Raw genomic sequence first — 18,651 nt, 5'->3', positions numbered from 1 at the left:
GAGAGAGAGAGAGAGAGAGAGAGAGAGAGAGAGAGAGAGAGAGAGAGAGAGAGAGAGAGAGAGAGAGAGAGAAAATACAAGTTTTACCTCTGCAGTATCCTTGTCTGTTATGAGCTCAGCCTGGTGAGAGGAGGGGATCTCTAGGTCCGAATGATCCCGACTGTGGAAGAGTTTCTCTGCATCAGTGGAGCCAATGCTGGTCAACAATAATACATTTATCAGCTGGAGTAAAATCAGCATCGTGGTTTGTTGCGGTGTGTCTTGACACGGGTCAGTTTGATGATGGAGAGAGAGAGAGATAATGACCCACTGAAGAGCGAATCATGTCCTCAACCAACATGTAAAGGCTCTTTTCCAAAGTTACGCCCTTTAAACGTGACACACTTTGAAGTTTTACAGAGTATCGACACTTCAATAAAGTAGACCTATAGAGATGCCCTATGACTCGCAATACGCACTCAGCTGCGAAAGGTAAACAAACACCTCTAAAGCGGCTGCTAAATTAAAAATGTCGGCCAAATGTGTGACTAACGCTTCCCTGGTTACTAATGGATACTGGTTACTAATGGATACGGAGCGGTCTTAACCGTTGGCATTTCATCCCCGACTGTAAAGGGCAGGAAAACAGCCACGCGACTCCCGCCCAGGAACACACCTGTTTGGAACGCGTAGCGCGCGTCTCTCCCCCTCAGCTGGATTTATTCAGTTTTTTTTTAAAAACGGCCATAAATAAAAATCAATAAATCACCATTTCAACATATTGTTCACTATTTAATTTTTAATAATTAAATTCATCATGTTCAATTCTCAAAGTATGCTCATTTAAAAAATATATTTATATATTTATTTATTTAACCTTTATTTAACTAGGCAAGTCAGAAGAAATGATTATATACAATGAGGTCCTACCTGGGAACAGTGGAGTTAACTGCCTTGTTCAGGGGCAGAAGGACAGATTTTTACCTTGTCAGCTCGGGGATTCGACACTAACCACTAGGCTACCTGCCTAGTGTGGCACAATAAAATAATTGTCTCAATGTTTTTCACAAGTATTCACAAGTTTATAAGAGCATGATTTGATACATTCAGTGTCAACAAATAGGCACGAAGCATTACAATATCTCTGTGGTGCACAACAACACATGACAATATAATAAATATACAGATGGTTATCCGCGATCAAAATAGGACATAAAACCCCACAAGTAATAGCAAATACTTCACAGGGATAAATCAATCACAAAGAATGCAAAACCACAATCCTTTTTTCACAGAGGCTGAATGAGAACTTGATGGGGGGACGGATCACGTTTATCGGGTTGGTTTGCGGTCCGTCTCCTCAACTCTGTCACTGTAGAGCCTTTGCTATCCCTGTGGCTAGGTGCTCAGCTGTAGGTTTGTCCGCTGAGCAGCTGACCGAGAGCCCCTCTGCCGTCATGGCATCTGCTGTGGTGGGTCCTATGGCCGCAAACTGGAAGACCAAACAACACAACATTTTAAAGTTCAATTGTATTGGCAGTATAACAGCATCACAAGCTCAATGAAGATATCCACAGTCACTTAAAAGTTACATCGGAAAAGCGTTCTCACCTTTATCTGCACAAGTTGTTCACCTGACAGTCTCCTCACCGTTTCCAAACAGAACCTGACTCCCGACGGGCTGAAGAAAGCAATGCTGTCTGGAACGCCCTGCGTGTGGACAGAGCCCAAATCATGATGATTACCGTTTCTGAACGATAACAACATCACAACGTGTGGATATATGGGATAGTGTTTTTTGAGGGGAAAGTCCGGGACTTAGTTGATGCTTCCTGTACCTGCTCTGTAAAATGGTTCTTCAGGTTCTTCTCCAGGTCTGGATGTGGAGCTGTCTGATAAACCATCAGTGTGTCTAGAGGAACTCCTTAAAAACAAAAACATGAAACGAATGTCACCTAATGGTATTAGATACTACCTAGTAAATAGTACAGAGTATTCATGAGTATTAAAAAAATAGGAGTTATAATAGAGGAAACTTACCGTTTTCCCTCAAAGCAGTAGGTAAAACTTCTCTTTTAATGGAACCACAGGGGAAGAGAAGTGGTAATATATTGGCATCCTCTCCTATATCAAGCCAGAATGTAGGTCTAGTTAGCTAGCTCAAAATAAAACACAACATGCAACATTTTCAAAGATTTTACTGAGATACAGTTCATATAACAAAAACAGTTCATATTAAATACATTCAGTTTTGGATTTCACATGACTGGGAATACAGATATGCATCTGTTGGTCACAGATACCTTAAAAAAAAAGGTAGGGGTGTGGATCAGAAAACCAGTCAGTATCTGGTGTGACCATCGTTTGCCTCATTCAGCTTGACACATCTCCTTCAGGCTGTTGATTGTGGCCTGTGGAATGTTGTTGCCCCGCTCCTCTTCAATGGCTCTGGGAAGTTGCTGGATATTTGTGGGAACTGGAACCACGCTGTCGTACACAACGATCCAGAGCATCCCAAACATGCTCAATAGGTGTCATGTCTGGTGAGTATGCAGATCATTGAAGAACTGGGACATTTTCAGCTTCCAGGAATTGTGTACAGATCCTTGTGACATGGGGACGTGCATTATCATGCTGAAACATGAGGTGATGGCGGCGGACGAATGGCACGACAATGAGCCTCAGGATCTCGTCACGGTATCTCTGTGTATTCAAATTGCCATCGATAAAATGTAATTGTATTCGTTGTCTGTAGCTTATGCCTGCCCATACCATAACCCCACCACCGCCACCATGGGGCACTCTGTTCACAACGTTGACATCAGCAAACTGCTCGCTCACACAACGCTGTCTGCCATCTGCCCGGTACAGTTGCAACCAGGATTCATCCGTGAAGAGAACACTTCTCCGGAGTGCCAGTGGCCATCGGACGTGAGCGTTTTCCCACTGAAGTCAATTACGACGCCAAACTGCAGTCAGGTCAAGTCCCTGGTGAGGACGACGAGCACGCAGATGAGCTCATGAGGCCGGTTGGATGTACTGCCAAATTCTCCAAAACAACACTGGAGGCGGCTTATGGTAGAGAAATTAACATTCAATTATCTGGCAACGGCTCTGGTGGACATTCCTGCAGTCAGCACGCCAATCGCACTCTCCCTCAAAACTTGAGACATCTGTGGTATTGTGCCGTGTGACAAAACTGGGTTATCGTGGCAACGGAGAAACGTTCACTAACAGGGATGTAAACAAATGTGTGCACAACATTTGAGAGAAATAAGCTTTTTTTTTGTGCATTTTGGAAAATGCCTAGGATCTTTTATTTCAACTCATGAAACGTAGGACGAACGCTTTGCATGTTGCGTTTAAAAAGGTACATGACTGTCGTACGTTTAAGGATGAGGCGCGAGAGAACGTCTGCAGTCCCAGTGTCCTCTCCCAGGGGGACCAGACCTAGGTTTTCCACTACGGAAGAAAAACAGACAAACTGATTACTGAAATATAATACCAAACAGAAACCTACTTTTCATCTAATGACATTAATACAGTAGTAGTTTATGATATTAATACAGTAGTAGTTTATGGTATTAATACAGTAGTAGTTTATGGTATTAATACAGTAGTAGTTTATGGTATTAATACAGTAGTAGTTTATGGCATTAATACAGTAGTAGTTTATGGTATTAATACAGTAGTAGTTTATAGTATTAATACAGTAGTAGTTTATGGCATTAATACAGTAGTAGTTTATGGCATTAATACAGTAGTAGTTTATGATATGAATAAATGTTGTAGTTTATGGTATTAATACAGTAGTAGTTTATGATATGAATAAATGTTGTAGTTTATGGTATTAATACAGTAGTAGTCATTATGCTACACATGAATGAACACCCTAAACATTCTTATAAAGTGTTTTGGTGCAGATAACAGTTCAATACAGTCAAACTTTAACGTTTCAGCTAACAGAACAACCCTGTAGTTCCTTCCCCAATAAATCAGAGGTAAACGGAAAAGTACAGATACCGAGAGAGTGTTGCACCTGTCCTCAATAAAAGACAGGCAGCAAGACGTCAGTAAACTGTCACTTGTGGGAAAGCCATTTCCAGCTGACTGACGGCTAGTGGTAAACATTGGTTGACACGTTACTGTGACAGCCAGGTGCCTGCCACACATACTATATCTAGTACCATCTCATTAAAGGCCCACTCTTGTGATATTTACAACTTGTTTTTATTACACTCAGTTGCCAGTTTATTAGGTACACCCTCCCGTTCACAAAAAAAAATGGTTCTCTCCTATAGACAGTGAGTCACATGGTCGTGGCTTGGCTATATGAAGGCAGGCAGACATTCAAAAAGACAAACATCAAGACCTGATAGCTAGTAAAACACACCGTAAGCTAGACAAACATCAAGAACTGATAGCTAGTAAAACACACCGGAAACTCGACAAACATTAAGACCTGATAGCTAGTAAAACACACCGGAAACTCGACAAACATTAAGACCTGATAGCTAGTAAAACACACTGGAAACTAGACAAACATCAAGACCTGATAGCTAGTAAAACACACCCCGGAAACTAGACAAACATTAAGACCTGATAGCTAGTAAAACACACCGGAAACTAGACAAACATTAAGACCTGATAGCTAGTAAAACACACCGGAAACTAGACAAACATTAAGACCTGATAGCTAGTAAAACACACCGGAAACTAGACAAACATTAAGACCTGATAGCTAGTAAAACATCAAGACCTGATAGCTAGTAAATCACACCCGAAACTAGACAAACATTAAGACCTGAACTTATTACTGCCACACTGGTAGTCATGAGTCATTACCACAGTAAATGTCCATGTGACCCGTTGATGGACATGCTCTAGTAGTACCCAACCTGCTAACAGACCATCAAGGTCCTAATGGCCTGGAACTCAGGGCTCTACTGTCCCTCCATCAAGGTCCTAATGGCCTGGAACTCAGGGCTCTACTGTCACTCCATCAAGGTCCTAACGGCCTGGAACTCAAGGCTCTACTGTCCCTCCATCAGGTCCTAATGGCCTGGAACTCAGGGCTCTACTGTCCCTCCATCAGGTCCTAACGGCCTGGAACTCAGGGCTCTACTGTCCCTCCATCAGGTCCTAATGGCCTGGAACTCAGGGCTCTACTGTCCCTCCATCAAGGTCCTAATGGCCTGGAACTCAGGGCTCTACTGTCACTCCATCAAGGTCCTAACGGCCTGGAACTCAGGGCTCTACTGTCCCTCCATCAGGTCCTAACGGCCTGGAACTCAGGGCTCTACTGTCCCTCTATCAGGTCCTAACGGCCTGGAACTCAGGGCTCTACTGTCCCTCTATCAGGTCCTAATGGCCTGGAACTCAGGGCTCTACTGTCCCTCCATCAGGTCCTAACGGCCTGGAACTCAGGGCTCTACTGTCCCTCCATCAGGTCCTAATGGCCTGGAACTCAGGGCTCTACTGTCCCTCCATCAAGGTCCGATTGGCCTGGAACTCAGGGCTCTATTGTCCCTCCATCAGGTCCTAATGTCCTGGAACTCAGGGCTCTACTGCCCCTCCATCACGTCCTAATGGCCTGGAACCCAGGGATCTACTGTCCCTCCGTTAAGGTCCTAATGGCCTGGAACTCAGGGCTCTACTGTCCCTCCATCAAGGTCCTAACGGCCTGGAACTCAGGGCTCTACTGTCCCTCCATTAAGGTCCTAATGGCCTGGAACTCAGGGCTCTACTGTCCCTCCATCAGGTCCTAATGGCCTGGAACTCAGGGCTCTACTGTCCCTCCATTAAGGTCATAATGGCCTGGTACTCAGGGCTCTACTGTCCCTCCATTAAGGTCCTAATGGCCTGGAACTCAGGGCTCTACTGTCCCTCCATCAGGTCCTAACGGCCTGGTACTCAGGGCTCTACTGTCCCTCCATTAAGGTCCTAATGGCCTGGAACTCAGGGCTCTACTGTCCTTCCATTAAGGCGCTAATGGTCTGGAACTCAGGGCTCTACTGTCCCTGTAACCACTCTGACGTCAATGCTAAAAAAATCACATCCAACACTTATCATTAAAACAGTTGATCAATTTGAAGAAAGAAGTTCAACAGCAGGTTGAAACACTGTAAAAACCTGATTGTTGTGGATGTTGTTTCCAAGCCTAACAACGAAATGGACAGCGCTTTCTAAGGTAATAAATAATTCAAAAACATCCATATGTATATTAGAGCTGATGCATATAAGCTTATGAATTTGTATTTGATTTTGAATTGCCTAGTACTGGGGATTTTTAAAATATTTTCATAATTAATTGGGCGACTTTTATAGCGTTACATAATATCCCACCGGTATTCGTTTCCATCTCCTCCTCTCTCTCCTGTACTCCTTTCTCGAGCACGCAGACGGGCTGTCAACGGTTTAGTGAAATACTGTACGTTTTGTAGTGAAAACGTGTTACGATCGATTTTCCCGAACAGGGTTGGAGAGCCCATACAGAGTTGAGTTGAAATATCACCTGTCGGGCAGTGAGAGCGCGCTCCTCAAATAGTGGTTTGATGGAAGGAGTGAAATAAGAGTTCTTTATATTTATTTCTCAGCTGTTCATAAAATGCTCCGCTATAAAAACCGAAGTAGCCTACAAAACGTGGGAAAACTCACGGTCTCCGTTCACTAATAGAGTGAAAACAGATGATATGTATTTTCCCCCTGTTCCTGTTCCTGCCCATTGATACATGAAACCATTCTAAATCGAAACTCATTTAGCATATTAGTAAAGACAAGATTCAATTGAGAACAGTATGATCACTTGAGAGAGCAGCTGTACAGCCTGAGGCAAGGAACAGAGCGCGAGGTTTTTTTTCTACTTCCTCAAATCATCAACAGCCTATAGTGACGTCATAAAGCCCATACAAGGTTTAGATTTCTGGGACATTCTAAAGGTTTGTAAATCATTCACAACTAAATCTACCATAAAGGTCATTTTTTTCAAATGATACATTTTTTCCACCTCAATATATTTCCACGTCATACGCCCCCACTCGCTCCATAATGGGAAATATCCTTTCTATTTTATTCAGCGAATTTAAATTATATTCTTCTTTACGATCACATCTCGTCAGCTAAATGAACATGCCTACAGCCTGTGACATGGAGCATAGTCAGATAGCCAACTAAAGAGTTGGCCGACTCTTCTGAAATACATACGTACATTTTTTTTTCATATCATCATGTTTCGTTAGACCTGACAAATATAAATAATGGATTTGTTGTGATGGTGTAATATTAAATAGATTTATTAGACTTGTTTAAATGTTGAAGGTCCAAAGGCACGTATCAGTGTCTTGAATGACGGAGGCCTGGATATGAAGAAATGTGTTTATGTTAATTAACGGTCAATTACCGGGAGACCGGCAGTCTTTCGCATGACAATAACTGGCCCGCCACAGCCCTACAGATGATCACACCGGGATCCACATCTATCAGCTAGAAACAAGAAGAAGCGGCTCCAGTGGGCGCGCCATCACCAACACTGGACCAATGAGGAGTGGAGAAACATCGCCTGGTCCAACGAATCTCGGTTCCTGTTACGTCATGCTGATGGCAGAGTCAGGATTTGGCCTAAATAGCATGAGTCCATGGCCCCCATCCTGCCTGGTGTCAACGGTACAGGCTGATGGCAGAGTCAGGATTTGGCCTAAATAGCATGAGTCCATGGCCCCCATCCTGCCTGGTGTCAACGGTACAGGCTGATGGCGAGGGTGTACTGGTGTGGGGAATGTTTTCCTGGCACACATTACCCTTTATGGTTTCCATTCCCCGGAGAATTCAGGCTGTTCTGGAGGCAAAGGGGTGTCCTACCCAGTACTAGATGGGTGTACCTAATAAACTGGCCACTGAGTTTACAGTGTATATATATCCCATATGACAAGATCCTCTCAGTGAAACAAAAGAGAGACAATCACTTTAGAGACACGAAGGTGTTGTAAAACTACAAAGAGCTCCACGCTGAATAGAAGTGTTTAATGCCCGTAAGTTTACACAATGTTTTGTGATCAATTACTCACCTAGCGCTGCCGTAGCCTTCCCAACAACATAGATGGACTTGGCATTCCATTTGTCTTTTATGTCCATGTTCCACTCTATAAATAGAAAACAGAAATTAAAACGAGTAGCTTTACATACATTGACTTTGTCTGTCTGAAAACGCACGAGACTAAGGCACAGGAGGCCTATCCTTTCCTAACAATTAAATTTTTGTATTTTACAGGACATAGTTTAAAACTTTACTCACGTTCCGTTCTTTCATCATCTTCAAGACACATTTTGACTGCCTCCACCGCCCTCGGGCTGGTAAAAATCAGCCCGCCATGTTGTTCTGGCTGGAACAGCTGTAGTAGTAGAGACAACAGCTGTAGTAGTAGAGACAACAGCTGTAGTAGTAGAGACAACAGCTGTAGTAGTAGTAGAGACAACAGCTGTAGTAGTAGAGACAACAGCTGTAGTAGTAGAGACAACAGCTGTAGTAGTAGTAGAGACAACAGCTGTAGTAGTAGTAGAGACAACAGCTGTAGTAGTAGAGACAACAGCTGTAGTAGTAGCAGAGACAACAGCTGTAGTAGTAGTAGAGACAACAGCTGTAGTAGTAGTAGAGACAACAGCTGTAGTAGTAGTAGAGACAACAGCTGTAGTAGTAGTAGAGACAACAGCTGTAGTAGTAGAGACAACAGCTGTAGTAGTAGAGACAACAGCTGTAGTAGTAAAGACAACAGCTGTAGTAGTGGTAGAGACAACAGCTGTAGTAGTAGAGACAACAGCTGTAGTAGTAGAGACAACAGCTGTAGTAGTAGAGACAACAGCTGTAGTAGTAGAGACAACAGCTGTAGTAGTAGTAGAGACAACAGCTGTAGTAGTAGAGACAACAGCTGTAGTAGTAGTAGAGACAACAGCTGTAGTAGTAGAGACAACAGCTGTAGTAGTAGTAGAGACAACAGCTGTAGTAGTAGTAGAGACAACAGCTGTAGTAGTAGTAGAGACAACAGCTGTAGTAGTAGTAGAGACAATAGCTGTAGTAGTAGTAGAGACAACAGCTGTAGTAGTAGTAGAGACAACAGCTGTAGTAGTAGTAGAGACAACAGCTGTAGTAGTAGTAGAGACAACAGCTGTATAACGACTACTAAACAGAAAACAAACAGTTCCAACGTTCAGTAACACTTTACACCCGTAATAACCATGTCATAACAGCTGACATAACATGGTCCTAATATGTCATAACAGCTGACATAACATGGTCATAATATGTCATTACAGCTGACATAACATGGTCATAATATGTCATAACAGCTGACATAACATGGTCATAATATGTCATAACAGCTGACATAACATGGTCATAATATGTCATAACAGCTGACATAACATGGTCATAACACTGTCATAACAGCTGACATAACATGGTCATAACACTGTCATGACCCTTATATACATACACACATACATACATACATACATCTGTTGTTAAATATAGTGTGTTATTTTATGGCTGGTTATGACACCTACATAAGAGTGTCAAAAACCCACATTTATTCAAATGTGTTTTTCCCTGACTAGAAGTTTCCTTTCGTTTTGAAAGTGTGTTTCTTTGTTGTTGTAATAATTAATTCTTTACAGTCGTGTCCCCCCCCCCCCCCCCATCATATTTTAAATAACTTGTAGGAAATACACATTATGACACTGACACGAAGCGTTATGACCATCCTGTGTTACTTTACTTGGACTAAGATAATACACTATATGACACTGTCACGAAGCGTTATGACCATCCTGTGTCACTTTACTTGGACTAAGATAATACACTATATGACACTGTCACGAAGCGTTATGACCATCCTGTGTCACTTTACTTGGACTAAGATAATACACTATATGACACTGTCACGAAGCGTTATGACCATCCTGTGTCACTTTACTTGGACTAAGATAATACACTATACGACACTGTCACGAAGCGTTATGACCATCCTGTGTCACTTTACTTGGACTAAGATAATACACTCTATGACACTGTCACAAAGCGTTATGACCATCCTGTGTCACTTTACTTGGACTAAGATAATACACTCTATGACACTGTCACGAGGCGTTATGACCATCCTGTGTCACTTTACTTGGACTAAGATAATACACTCTATGACACTGTCACCAAATCATTATGACATCATAATCCTACTAGCCATTAAAGCCAGACCTATCACGTACACGCCCTTACGTCAATCAGTCAAAAAGGTGTCTTGTCCTACTCCTGATATCTGCTGCTCCATTCATCCCAGTCATCAACAATAGAGCATTATGGGTAGGCGCATGCCTGACATGAATTTTGCGTGCATTTATAAAGATAATTTAATATAGTCAATTTCAGAAACTATTATATAACATAAACATACTGTTGACCAGTAGGCTATGGTGGAATGGAATGTTCTACCTTGTGTGGTTGGTTTAGTCAGTGTCCTAACCAGACATAAAGTAACTAACCTTGGTAGGTTTAGTCAGTGTCCTCATCCATAAAGTAACTAACCTTGGTAGGTTTAGTCAGTGTCCTAACCAGTCATAAAGTAACTAACCGTGGTTGGTTTAGTCAGTGTCCTAACCAGACATAAAGTAACTAACCTTGGTAGGTTTAGTCAGTGTCATAACCAGCCATAAAGTAACTACCGTGGTAGGTTTAGTCAGTGTCCTCAGCCATAAAGTAACTAACCTTGGTAGGTTTAGTCAGTGTCCTAACCAGCCATAAAGTAACTAACCTTGGTAGGTTTAGTCAGTGTCCTCAGCCATAAAGTAACTAACCTTGGTAGGTTTAGTCAGTGTCCTAACCAGCCATAAAGTAACTAACCTTGGTAGGTTTAGTCAGTGTCCTTCTCCATAAAGTAACTAACCTTGGTAGGTTTAGTCAGTGTCCTCAGCCATAAAGTAACTAACCTTGGTAGGTTTAGTCAGTGCCCTAACCAGCCATAAAGTAACTAACCTTGGTAGGTTTAGTCAGTGTCCTAACCAGCCATAAAGTAACTAACCTTGGTAGGTTTAGTCAGTGTCCTAACCAGCCATAAAGTAACTAACCTCGGTAGGTTTAGTCGGTGTCCTAACCATCCATAAAGTAACTAACCTCGGTAGGTTTAGTCAGTGTCCTAACCAGACATAAAGTAACTAACCTTGGTAGGTTTAGTCAGTGTCCTAACCAGCCATAAAGTAACTAATCTTGGTAGGTTTAGTCAGTGTCCTAACCAGACATAAAGTAACTAACCTTGGTTGGTTTAGTCAGTGTCCTAACCAGTCATAAAGTAACTAACCTTGGTAGGTTTAGTCAGTGTCCTAACCAGCCATAAAGTAACTAACCTTGGTAGGTTTAGTCAGTGTCCTAACCAGCCATAAAGTAACTAACCTTGGTAGGTTTAGTCAGTGTCCTCATCCATAAAGTAACTAACCGTGGTAGGTTTAGTCAGTGTCCTCATCCATAAAGTAACTAACCTTGGTAGGTTTAGTCAGTGTCCTAACCAGCCATAAAGTAACTAACCTTGGTAGGTTTAGTCAGTGTCCTAACCAGCCATAAAGTAACTAACCTTGGTAGGTTTAGTCAGTGTCCTCATCCATAAAGTAACTAACCTTGGTAGGTTTAGTCAGTGTCCTCATCCATAAAGTAACTAACCTTGGTAGGTTTAGTCAGTGTCCTAACCAGCCATAAAGTAACTAACCTTGGTAGGTTTAGTCAGTGTCCTCATCCATAAAGTAACTAACCTTGGTAGGTTTAATCAGTGTCCTCATCCATAAAGTAACTAACCTTGGTAGGTTTAGTCAGTGTCCTAACCAGCCATAAAGTAACTAACCTTGGTAGGTTTAGTCAGTGTCCTCATCCATAAAGTAACTAACCTTGGTAGGTTTAGTCAGTGTCCTAACCAGCCAAAAAGTAACTAACCGTGGTAGGTTTAGTCAGTGTCCTAACCAGCCATAAAGTAACTAACCTTGGTAGGTTTAGTCAGTGTCCGAACCAGCCATAAAGTAACTAACCTTGGTAGGTTTAGTCAGTGTCCTAACCAGCCATAAAGTAACTAACCTTGGTAGGTTTAGTCAGTGTCCTAACCAGCGATAAAGTAACTAACCTTGGTAGGTTTAGTCAGTGTCCTAACCAGCCATAAAGTAACTAACCTTGGTAGGTTTAGTCAGTGTCCTAACCAGCCATAAAGTAACTAACCTTGGTAGGTTTAGTCAGTGTCCTCATCCATAAAGTAACTAACCTTGGTAGGTTTAGTCAGTGTCCTAACCAGCCATAAAGTAACTAACCTTGGTAGGTTTAGTCAGTGTCATAACCAGACATAAAGTAACTAACCTTGGTAGGTTTAGTCAGTGTCATAACCAGCCATAAAGTAACTAACCTTGGTAGGTTTAGTCAGTGTCCTAACCAGCCATAAAGTAACTAACCTTGGTAGGTTTAGTCAGTGTCATAACCAGCCATAAAGTAACTAACCTTGGTAGGTTTAGTCAGTGTCATAACCAGCCATAAAGTAACTAACCTTGGTAGGTTTAGTCAGTGTCATAACCAGTCATAAAGTAACTAACCTTGGTAGGTTTAGTCAGTGTCCTAACCAGCCATAAAGTAACTAACCTTGGTAGGTTTAGTCAGTGTCATAACCAGCCATAAAGTAACTAACCTTGGTAGGTTTAGTCAGTGTCCTAACCAGACATAAAGTAACTAACCTTGGTAGGTTTAGTCAGTGTCCTAACCAGTCATAAAGTAACTACCCTTGGTAGGTTTAGTCAGTGTCCTAACCAGCCATAAAGTAACTAACCTTGGTAGGTTTAGTCAGTGTCCTAACCAGCCATAAAGTAACTAACCTTGGTAGGTTTAGTCAGTGTCCTAACCAGTCATAAAGTAACTAACCTTGGTAGGTTTAGTCAGTGTCCGAACCAGCCATAAAGTAACTAACCTTGGTAGGTTTAGTCAGTGTCCTAACCAGCCATAAAGTAACTAACCTTGGTAGGTTTAGTCAGTGTCCTAACCAGCGATAAAGTAACTAACCTTGGTAGGTTTAGTCAGTGTCCTAACCAGCCATAAAGTAACTAACCTTGGTAGGTTTAGTCAGTGTCCTAACCAGCCATAAAGTAACTAACCTTGGTAGGTTTAGTCAGTGTCCTCATCCATAAAGTAACTAACCTTGGTAGGTTTAGTCAGTGTCCTAACCAGCCATAAAGTAACTAACCTTGGTAGGTTTAGTCAGTGTCATAACCAGACATAAAGTAACTAACCTTGGTAGGTTTAGTCAGTGTCATAACCAGCCATAAAGTAACTAACCTTGGTAGGTTTAGTCAGTGTCCTAACCAGCCATAAAGTAACTAACCTTGGTAGGTTTAGTCAGTGTCATAACCAGCCATAAAGTAACTAACCTTGGTAGGTTTAGTCAGTGTCATAACCAGCCATAAAGTAACTAACCTTGGTAGGTTTAGTCAGTGTCATAACCAGTCATAAAGTAACTAACCTTGGTAGGTTTAGTCAGTGTCCTAACCAGCCATAAAGTAACTAACCTTGGTAGGTTTAGTCAGTGTCATAACCAGCCATAAAGTAACTAACCTTGGTAGGTTTAGTCAGTGTCCTAACCAGACATAAAGTAACTAACCTTGGTAGGTTTAGTCAGTGTCCTAACCAGTCATAAAGTAACTACCCTTGGTAGGTTTAGTCAGTGTCCTAACCAGCCATAAAGTAACTAACCTTGGTAGGTTTAGTCAGTGTCCTAACCAGCCATAAAGTAACTAACCTTGGTAGGTTTAGTCAGTGTCCGAACCAGCCATAAAGTAACGCAACAGGTCTAAATATATATGTGTCATGACAGTGTTATAGCCATATTATGACAGGTTATGACAGCTGTTAATATTATTATTATTATTATTATTATTATTATGACATATTGGGACGCTTATGATGCTTATGGTGTCCCAGTAAAATGTTACCAAACTTTCGATGTTAAAATCAACACTTTGATGTATGTTACGGGTAGTCACCTTGTCTGACAAAGTGTTCAAGGAAACGAATGTAAACGACAACACGGGAATTAAGGTTGCATTGTGTCCACGGGCTGCCAGCTCCTGTAAATACAAAAGTTGAGAGTTCTGTAAATAAAATAAAATAAAATAAAATTCACTGTTACACAGTCAGCCATTCATTATACATTGAGGTCATAATGCCAGAGAAGCCGGTGTTTCGAGGATATATTGTGACGGGTGTTTGTTGTTGGCACATTGTTTACAATATATCCACCAAAACACCGACTTCGAGGGCACTATCACTTTTATACAACGGGTTACCAACATGTTCAAATAATGATTCACATATTTTCATTTAAAAAAATATATATATATATATTGATGAATTTATTCATAATATTTCATCCTTCCGCAAGATATAGTCCCGATACAAATCTAGGGTTGCAACCCAAGCTGGTTGGTCATTCGTTCTATCGGTTCGGTTGCTAGAGAGCCGACCCAGTCGTTCAGTCTCTGTGGACCCGACCCAGTCGTTCAGTCTTTTTGTTCTGTATCTGTGGCGACCCAGTCGTTCAGTCTTTTTGTTCTGTATCTATGGCGACCCAGTCGTTCAGTCTTTTTGTTCTGTATCTATGGCGACCCAGTCGTTCAGTCTTTTTGTTCTGTATCTATGGCGACCCAGTCGTTCAGTCTTTTTGTTCTGTATCTATGGACGCGACCCAGTCGTTCAGTCTTTTTGTTCTGTATCTATGGCGACCCAGTCGTTCAGTCTTTTTGTTCTGTATCTATGGACCCGACCCAGTCGTTCAGTCTTTTTGTTCTGTATCTATGGCGACCCAGTCGTTCAGTCTGTTTGTTCTGTATCTATGGACTCGACCCAGTCGTTCAGTCTTTTTGTTCTGTATCTATGGCGACCCAGTCGTTCAGTCTGTTTGTTCTGTATCTATGGACCCGACCCAGTCGTTTAGTCTTTTTGTTCTGTATCTATGGACTCGACCCAGTCGTTCAGTCTTTTTGTTCTGTATCTATGGACCCGACCCAGTCGTTTAGTCTTTTTGTTCTGTATCTATGGACCCGACCCAGTCGTTCAGTCTTTTTGTTCTGTATCTATGGACCCGACCCAGTCGTTCAGTCTGTTTGTTCTGTATCTATGGCGACCCAGTCGTTCAGTCTTTTTGTTCTGTATCTATGGCGACCCAGTCGTTCAGTCTTTTTGTTCTGTATCTATGGCGACCCAGTCGTTCAGTCTGTTTGTTCTGTATCTATGGCGACCCAGTCGTTCAGTCTGTTTGTTCTGTATCTATGGCGACCCAGTCGTTCAGTCTTTTTGTTCTGTATCTATGGCGACCCAGTCGTTCAGTCTGTTTGTTCTGTATCTGTGGACCCGACCCAGTCGTTCAGTCTTTTTGTTCTGTATCTATGGACCCGACCCAGTCGTTCAGTCTGTTTGTTCTGTATCTATGGCGACCCAGTCGTTCAGTCTTCTTGTTCTGTATCTATGGTGACCCAGTCGTTCAGTCTTTTTGTTCTGTATCTATGGACCCGACCCAGTCGTTCAGTCTGTTTGTTCTGTATCTATGGACCCGACCCAGTCGTTCAGTCTTTTTGTTCTGTATCTATGGCGACCCAGTCGTTAAGTCTTTTTGTTCTGTATCTATGGCGACCCAGTCGTTCAGTCTTTTTGTTCTGTATCTATGGCGACCCAGTCGTTCAGTCTTTTTGTTCTGTATCTATGGCGACCCAGTCGTTAAGTATTTTTGTTCTGTATCTATGGCGACCCAGTCGTTCAGTCTGTTTGTTCTGTATCTATGGACCCGACCCAGTTGTTCAGTCTTTTTGTTCTGTATCTATGGCGACCCAGTCGTTCAGTCTGTTTGTTCTGTATCTGTGGACCCGACCCAGTCGTTCAGTCTTTTTGTTCTGTATCTATGGCGACCCAGTCGTTCAGTCTTTTTGTTCTGTATCTATGGCGACCCAGTCGTTCAGTCTTTTTGTTCTGTATCTATGGCGACCCAGTCGTTCAGTCTGTTTGTTCTGTATCTGTGGACCCGACCCAGTCGTTCAGTCTTTTTGTTCTGTATCTATGGCGACCCAGTCGTTCAGTCTTTTTGTTCTGTATCTATGGCGACCCAGTCGTTCAGTCTTTTTGTTCTGTATCTATGGCGACCCAGTCGTTCAGTCTTTTTGTTCTGTATCTATGGCGACCCAGTCGTTCAGTCTTTTTGTTCTGTATCTATGGCGACCCAGTCGTTCAGTCTTTTTGTTCTGTATCTATGGCGACCCAGTCGTTAAGTCTTTTTGTTCTGTATCTATGGCGACCCAGTCGTTCAGTCTTTTTGTTCTGTATCTATGGCGACCCAGTCGTTAAGTATTTTTATTCTGTATCTCTGGCGACCCAGTCGTTCAGTCTTTTTGTTCTGTATCTATGGCGACCCAGTCGTTCAGTCTTTTTGTTCTGTATCTATGGCGACCCAGTCGTTCAGTCTTTTTGTTCTGTATCTATGGACGTGACCCAGTCGTTCAGTATCTATGGACGTGACCCAGTCGTTCAGTCTTTTTGTTCTGTATCTATGGACCCGACCCAGTCGTTCAGTCTTGTTGTTCTGTATCAATGGAACCGACCCAGTTATTTGTTCTAAATGTTCCATTGGCATACTGGCTGGAAACGTTCCCTTGCTGGTGTAACGGATGTGAAACGGCTAGCTTAGTTAGCGGTGGTGCTTGTGTAACGGATGTGAAACGGCTAGCTTAGTTAGCGGTGGTGCTAGTGTAACGGATGTGAAATGGCTAGCTTAGTTAGCGGTGGTGCGGCGCTAAATAATGTTTCAATCGGTGACGTCACTTGCTCTGAGACCTTGAAGTAGTAGTTCCCCTTTGCTCTGCAAGGGCCGCGGCTTTTGTGGAGCGATGGGTAACGATGCTTCATGGGTGACTGTTGTTGATGTGTGCAGAGGGTCCCTGGTTCGCGCCCGGGTATGGGCGAGAGGACGGTCTAAAGTTATACTGTTACACTTGCTAGCTTGCCAACTACGGCCAATTTACAGTCACGTCAAGAAGCGCAAACAGAATAACAGCAAAGTAGCTGCATTTGCGTTTGTTGAAGCTGTTTTCTAGTGACGTTTATTTGGATACATCCATAACAATGAACTAATGAGGTGCGATTTCACCTGGAGTAGAAAATGTGCTCTCTCGTCAGGACACTGTTGTTCAGAGGAGCTAACCAACAACACAGCTAACACAGTCACTTCAAACTGAAGCTGGAAACACTGCAAACTAGCTGCATTTCATTTTTTTTGACCTGTTTGTACAGTATATATCTATAAAAATGATGCCAGCTCATTCATTATTTAGACTGGCTGAGAAACGCTGCCTGCCTGTCTGTATCGTCACGACTCCCAACATGTTCATTACTATGGGTCAGCTGGAGATAGAATTTGAATATTGAAACAATGTTGCAAATGTCGGAAAGACAGACAGCAAGGTTTATATAAAACCTCCGCTGTTGAAAACTAAATGTTAGTCTAAAAGAAATGTGAGATAATGTCTAGATGCTTTTTATAATGGAGATAAAGGTTATAAATTGCCTGGCTGGGCTGATGAGACAATGGATTGCGCAATCAGATGGAACAGAGTAAATAGGCATTTTAACATCATAGATTTAGCAGGTGGTAACTTATGGAACAGACATCGGCTGGACTGCGGTTTTAACCAATCAGCATTCAGGATTAGAACCACCCGTCCTATAATGGATTATAATAGGTGTAGAGCATAATAGAATAGGGTTGAATAGAACAGAATAGAATGCACATGCAAATATTAATACAAAATATGTTTCTCTACTGTACCTTGATGTAAGGATCTGGTCCAGAGCCTCCCTCTCTTGGTTCTTTCAGAAGCAGCACATGCATTTCGACAGATAACTCAGAGCCCTGTGGAATAAGACAAGAAGGGATACAACTTAATGTTACCGTCTGCAACGAGGTCAATGATGAAAATCGGAACACAATTTTTTTTAAATCCACTCAATGCAGATTTACACTATTTAGTAAGATTATAAACTGAATGACTGACCCGGTGCAGTAGCTTCAGAACAGGTTGACGGGGGGAGTAACCCGTAGAGGGCTAACGTTACACCCAGCGCCTGTCATATGTCGCCTACTGATAACAATGATGTTGAGCCATGAGTCAACTGTTTTCATAGCTCGGACCATTTATCAATTAGAGGCATGCGGTGTTATTCAGTCAGCTGTAGAGCTCGGGTGTCTCATGCACCAGTGTACTGTACGTTTTATGTACTTGCAATGTTGTTATGTTATGCAATTACAATTCAAATATGGAGCTGTCACTTCTTGTGAGCCAAGGCGACACATTACTTGGCTTCGTTGGCGCAACCATTAAAAAATAACAACTACACACACAATACTTATCATGCTTAACTATAGAGCTAACGTTTTCAAGTCAACAGAAAATTAACAGAAACCGTAGAAAAATCAACAACAATTGGATGTACACAAACACTATACCTCGAGCTCTTCCTCCAGCTGGCTTCATGGCTACTACTAAAACGAGAAAATAGGGGACAACAAAAGTGTCATGTTTTGTTAGGATAATACTTGAGCAATAACAATTAATTTTATCACTACAGTTACA

At 42.2% G+C, this 18,651-nt stretch overlaps 1 protein-coding gene across 10 annotated transcripts; it reads right to left on the bottom strand.

The window, feature by feature from the left end:
- Positions 1 to 1,039: 1,039 nt before the first annotated feature.
- On the bottom strand, positions 1,040 to 18,626 carry uros (uroporphyrinogen III synthase). Of its 10 annotated transcripts, none has more exons than XM_090217809.1 (11): positions 18,525 to 18,613; positions 18,073 to 18,156; positions 17,847 to 17,930; positions 14,020 to 14,103; positions 8,270 to 8,366; positions 8,043 to 8,117; positions 3,367 to 3,441; positions 2,020 to 2,103; positions 1,818 to 1,903; positions 1,591 to 1,689; positions 1,040 to 1,471 (listed from the first exon to the last, which is right to left on the bottom strand). In XM_090217809.1, the coding sequence occupies exons 3-11, from the start codon at positions 17,907 to 17,909 to the stop codon at positions 1,349 to 1,351; spliced, it is 786 nt and encodes a 261-aa protein (XP_090073935.1). In that variant the 5' UTR covers positions 17,910 to 17,930; positions 18,073 to 18,156; positions 18,525 to 18,613; the 3' UTR covers positions 1,040 to 1,348. The 10 variants fall into 10 exon arrangements, with proteins under 10 accessions (XP_090073935.1, XP_090073934.1, XP_090073931.1 ...); XM_090217808.1 differs by having other exon boundaries at positions 18,073 to 18,159; positions 18,525 to 18,561; XM_090217805.1 differs by having other exon boundaries at positions 8,270 to 8,387; positions 18,525 to 18,555.
- Positions 18,627 to 18,651: the final 25 nt, after the last annotated feature.

Source organism: Oncorhynchus mykiss, chromosome 23 (genome assembly GCF_057628025.1).
Source record: "Oncorhynchus mykiss isolate SJ-2025 chromosome 23, ASM5762802v1, whole genome shotgun sequence".
NCBI lineage: Eukaryota > Metazoa > Chordata > Actinopteri > Salmoniformes > Salmonidae > Oncorhynchus > Oncorhynchus mykiss.
This window is presented reverse-complemented; position numbering and strand designations above follow the sequence as displayed.

Excerpts from the sequence above, each read along its gene's own strand:
- uros (XM_090217807.1), bottom strand. The coding sequence starts at position 17,909 with ATGCATGTGCTGCTTCTGAAAGAACCAAGAGAGGGAGGCTCTGGACCA. Across the intron at positions 8,118-8,269 it reads AGATGATGAAAGAACGGAAC|AGTGGAACATGGACATAAAA; the intron begins GTGAGTAAAGTT and ends TTCTATTTATAG. Across the intron at positions 1,690-1,817 it reads AGAACCATTTTACAGAGCAG|GGCGTTCCAGACAGCATTGC; the intron begins GTACAGGAAGCA and ends GTCCACACGCAG.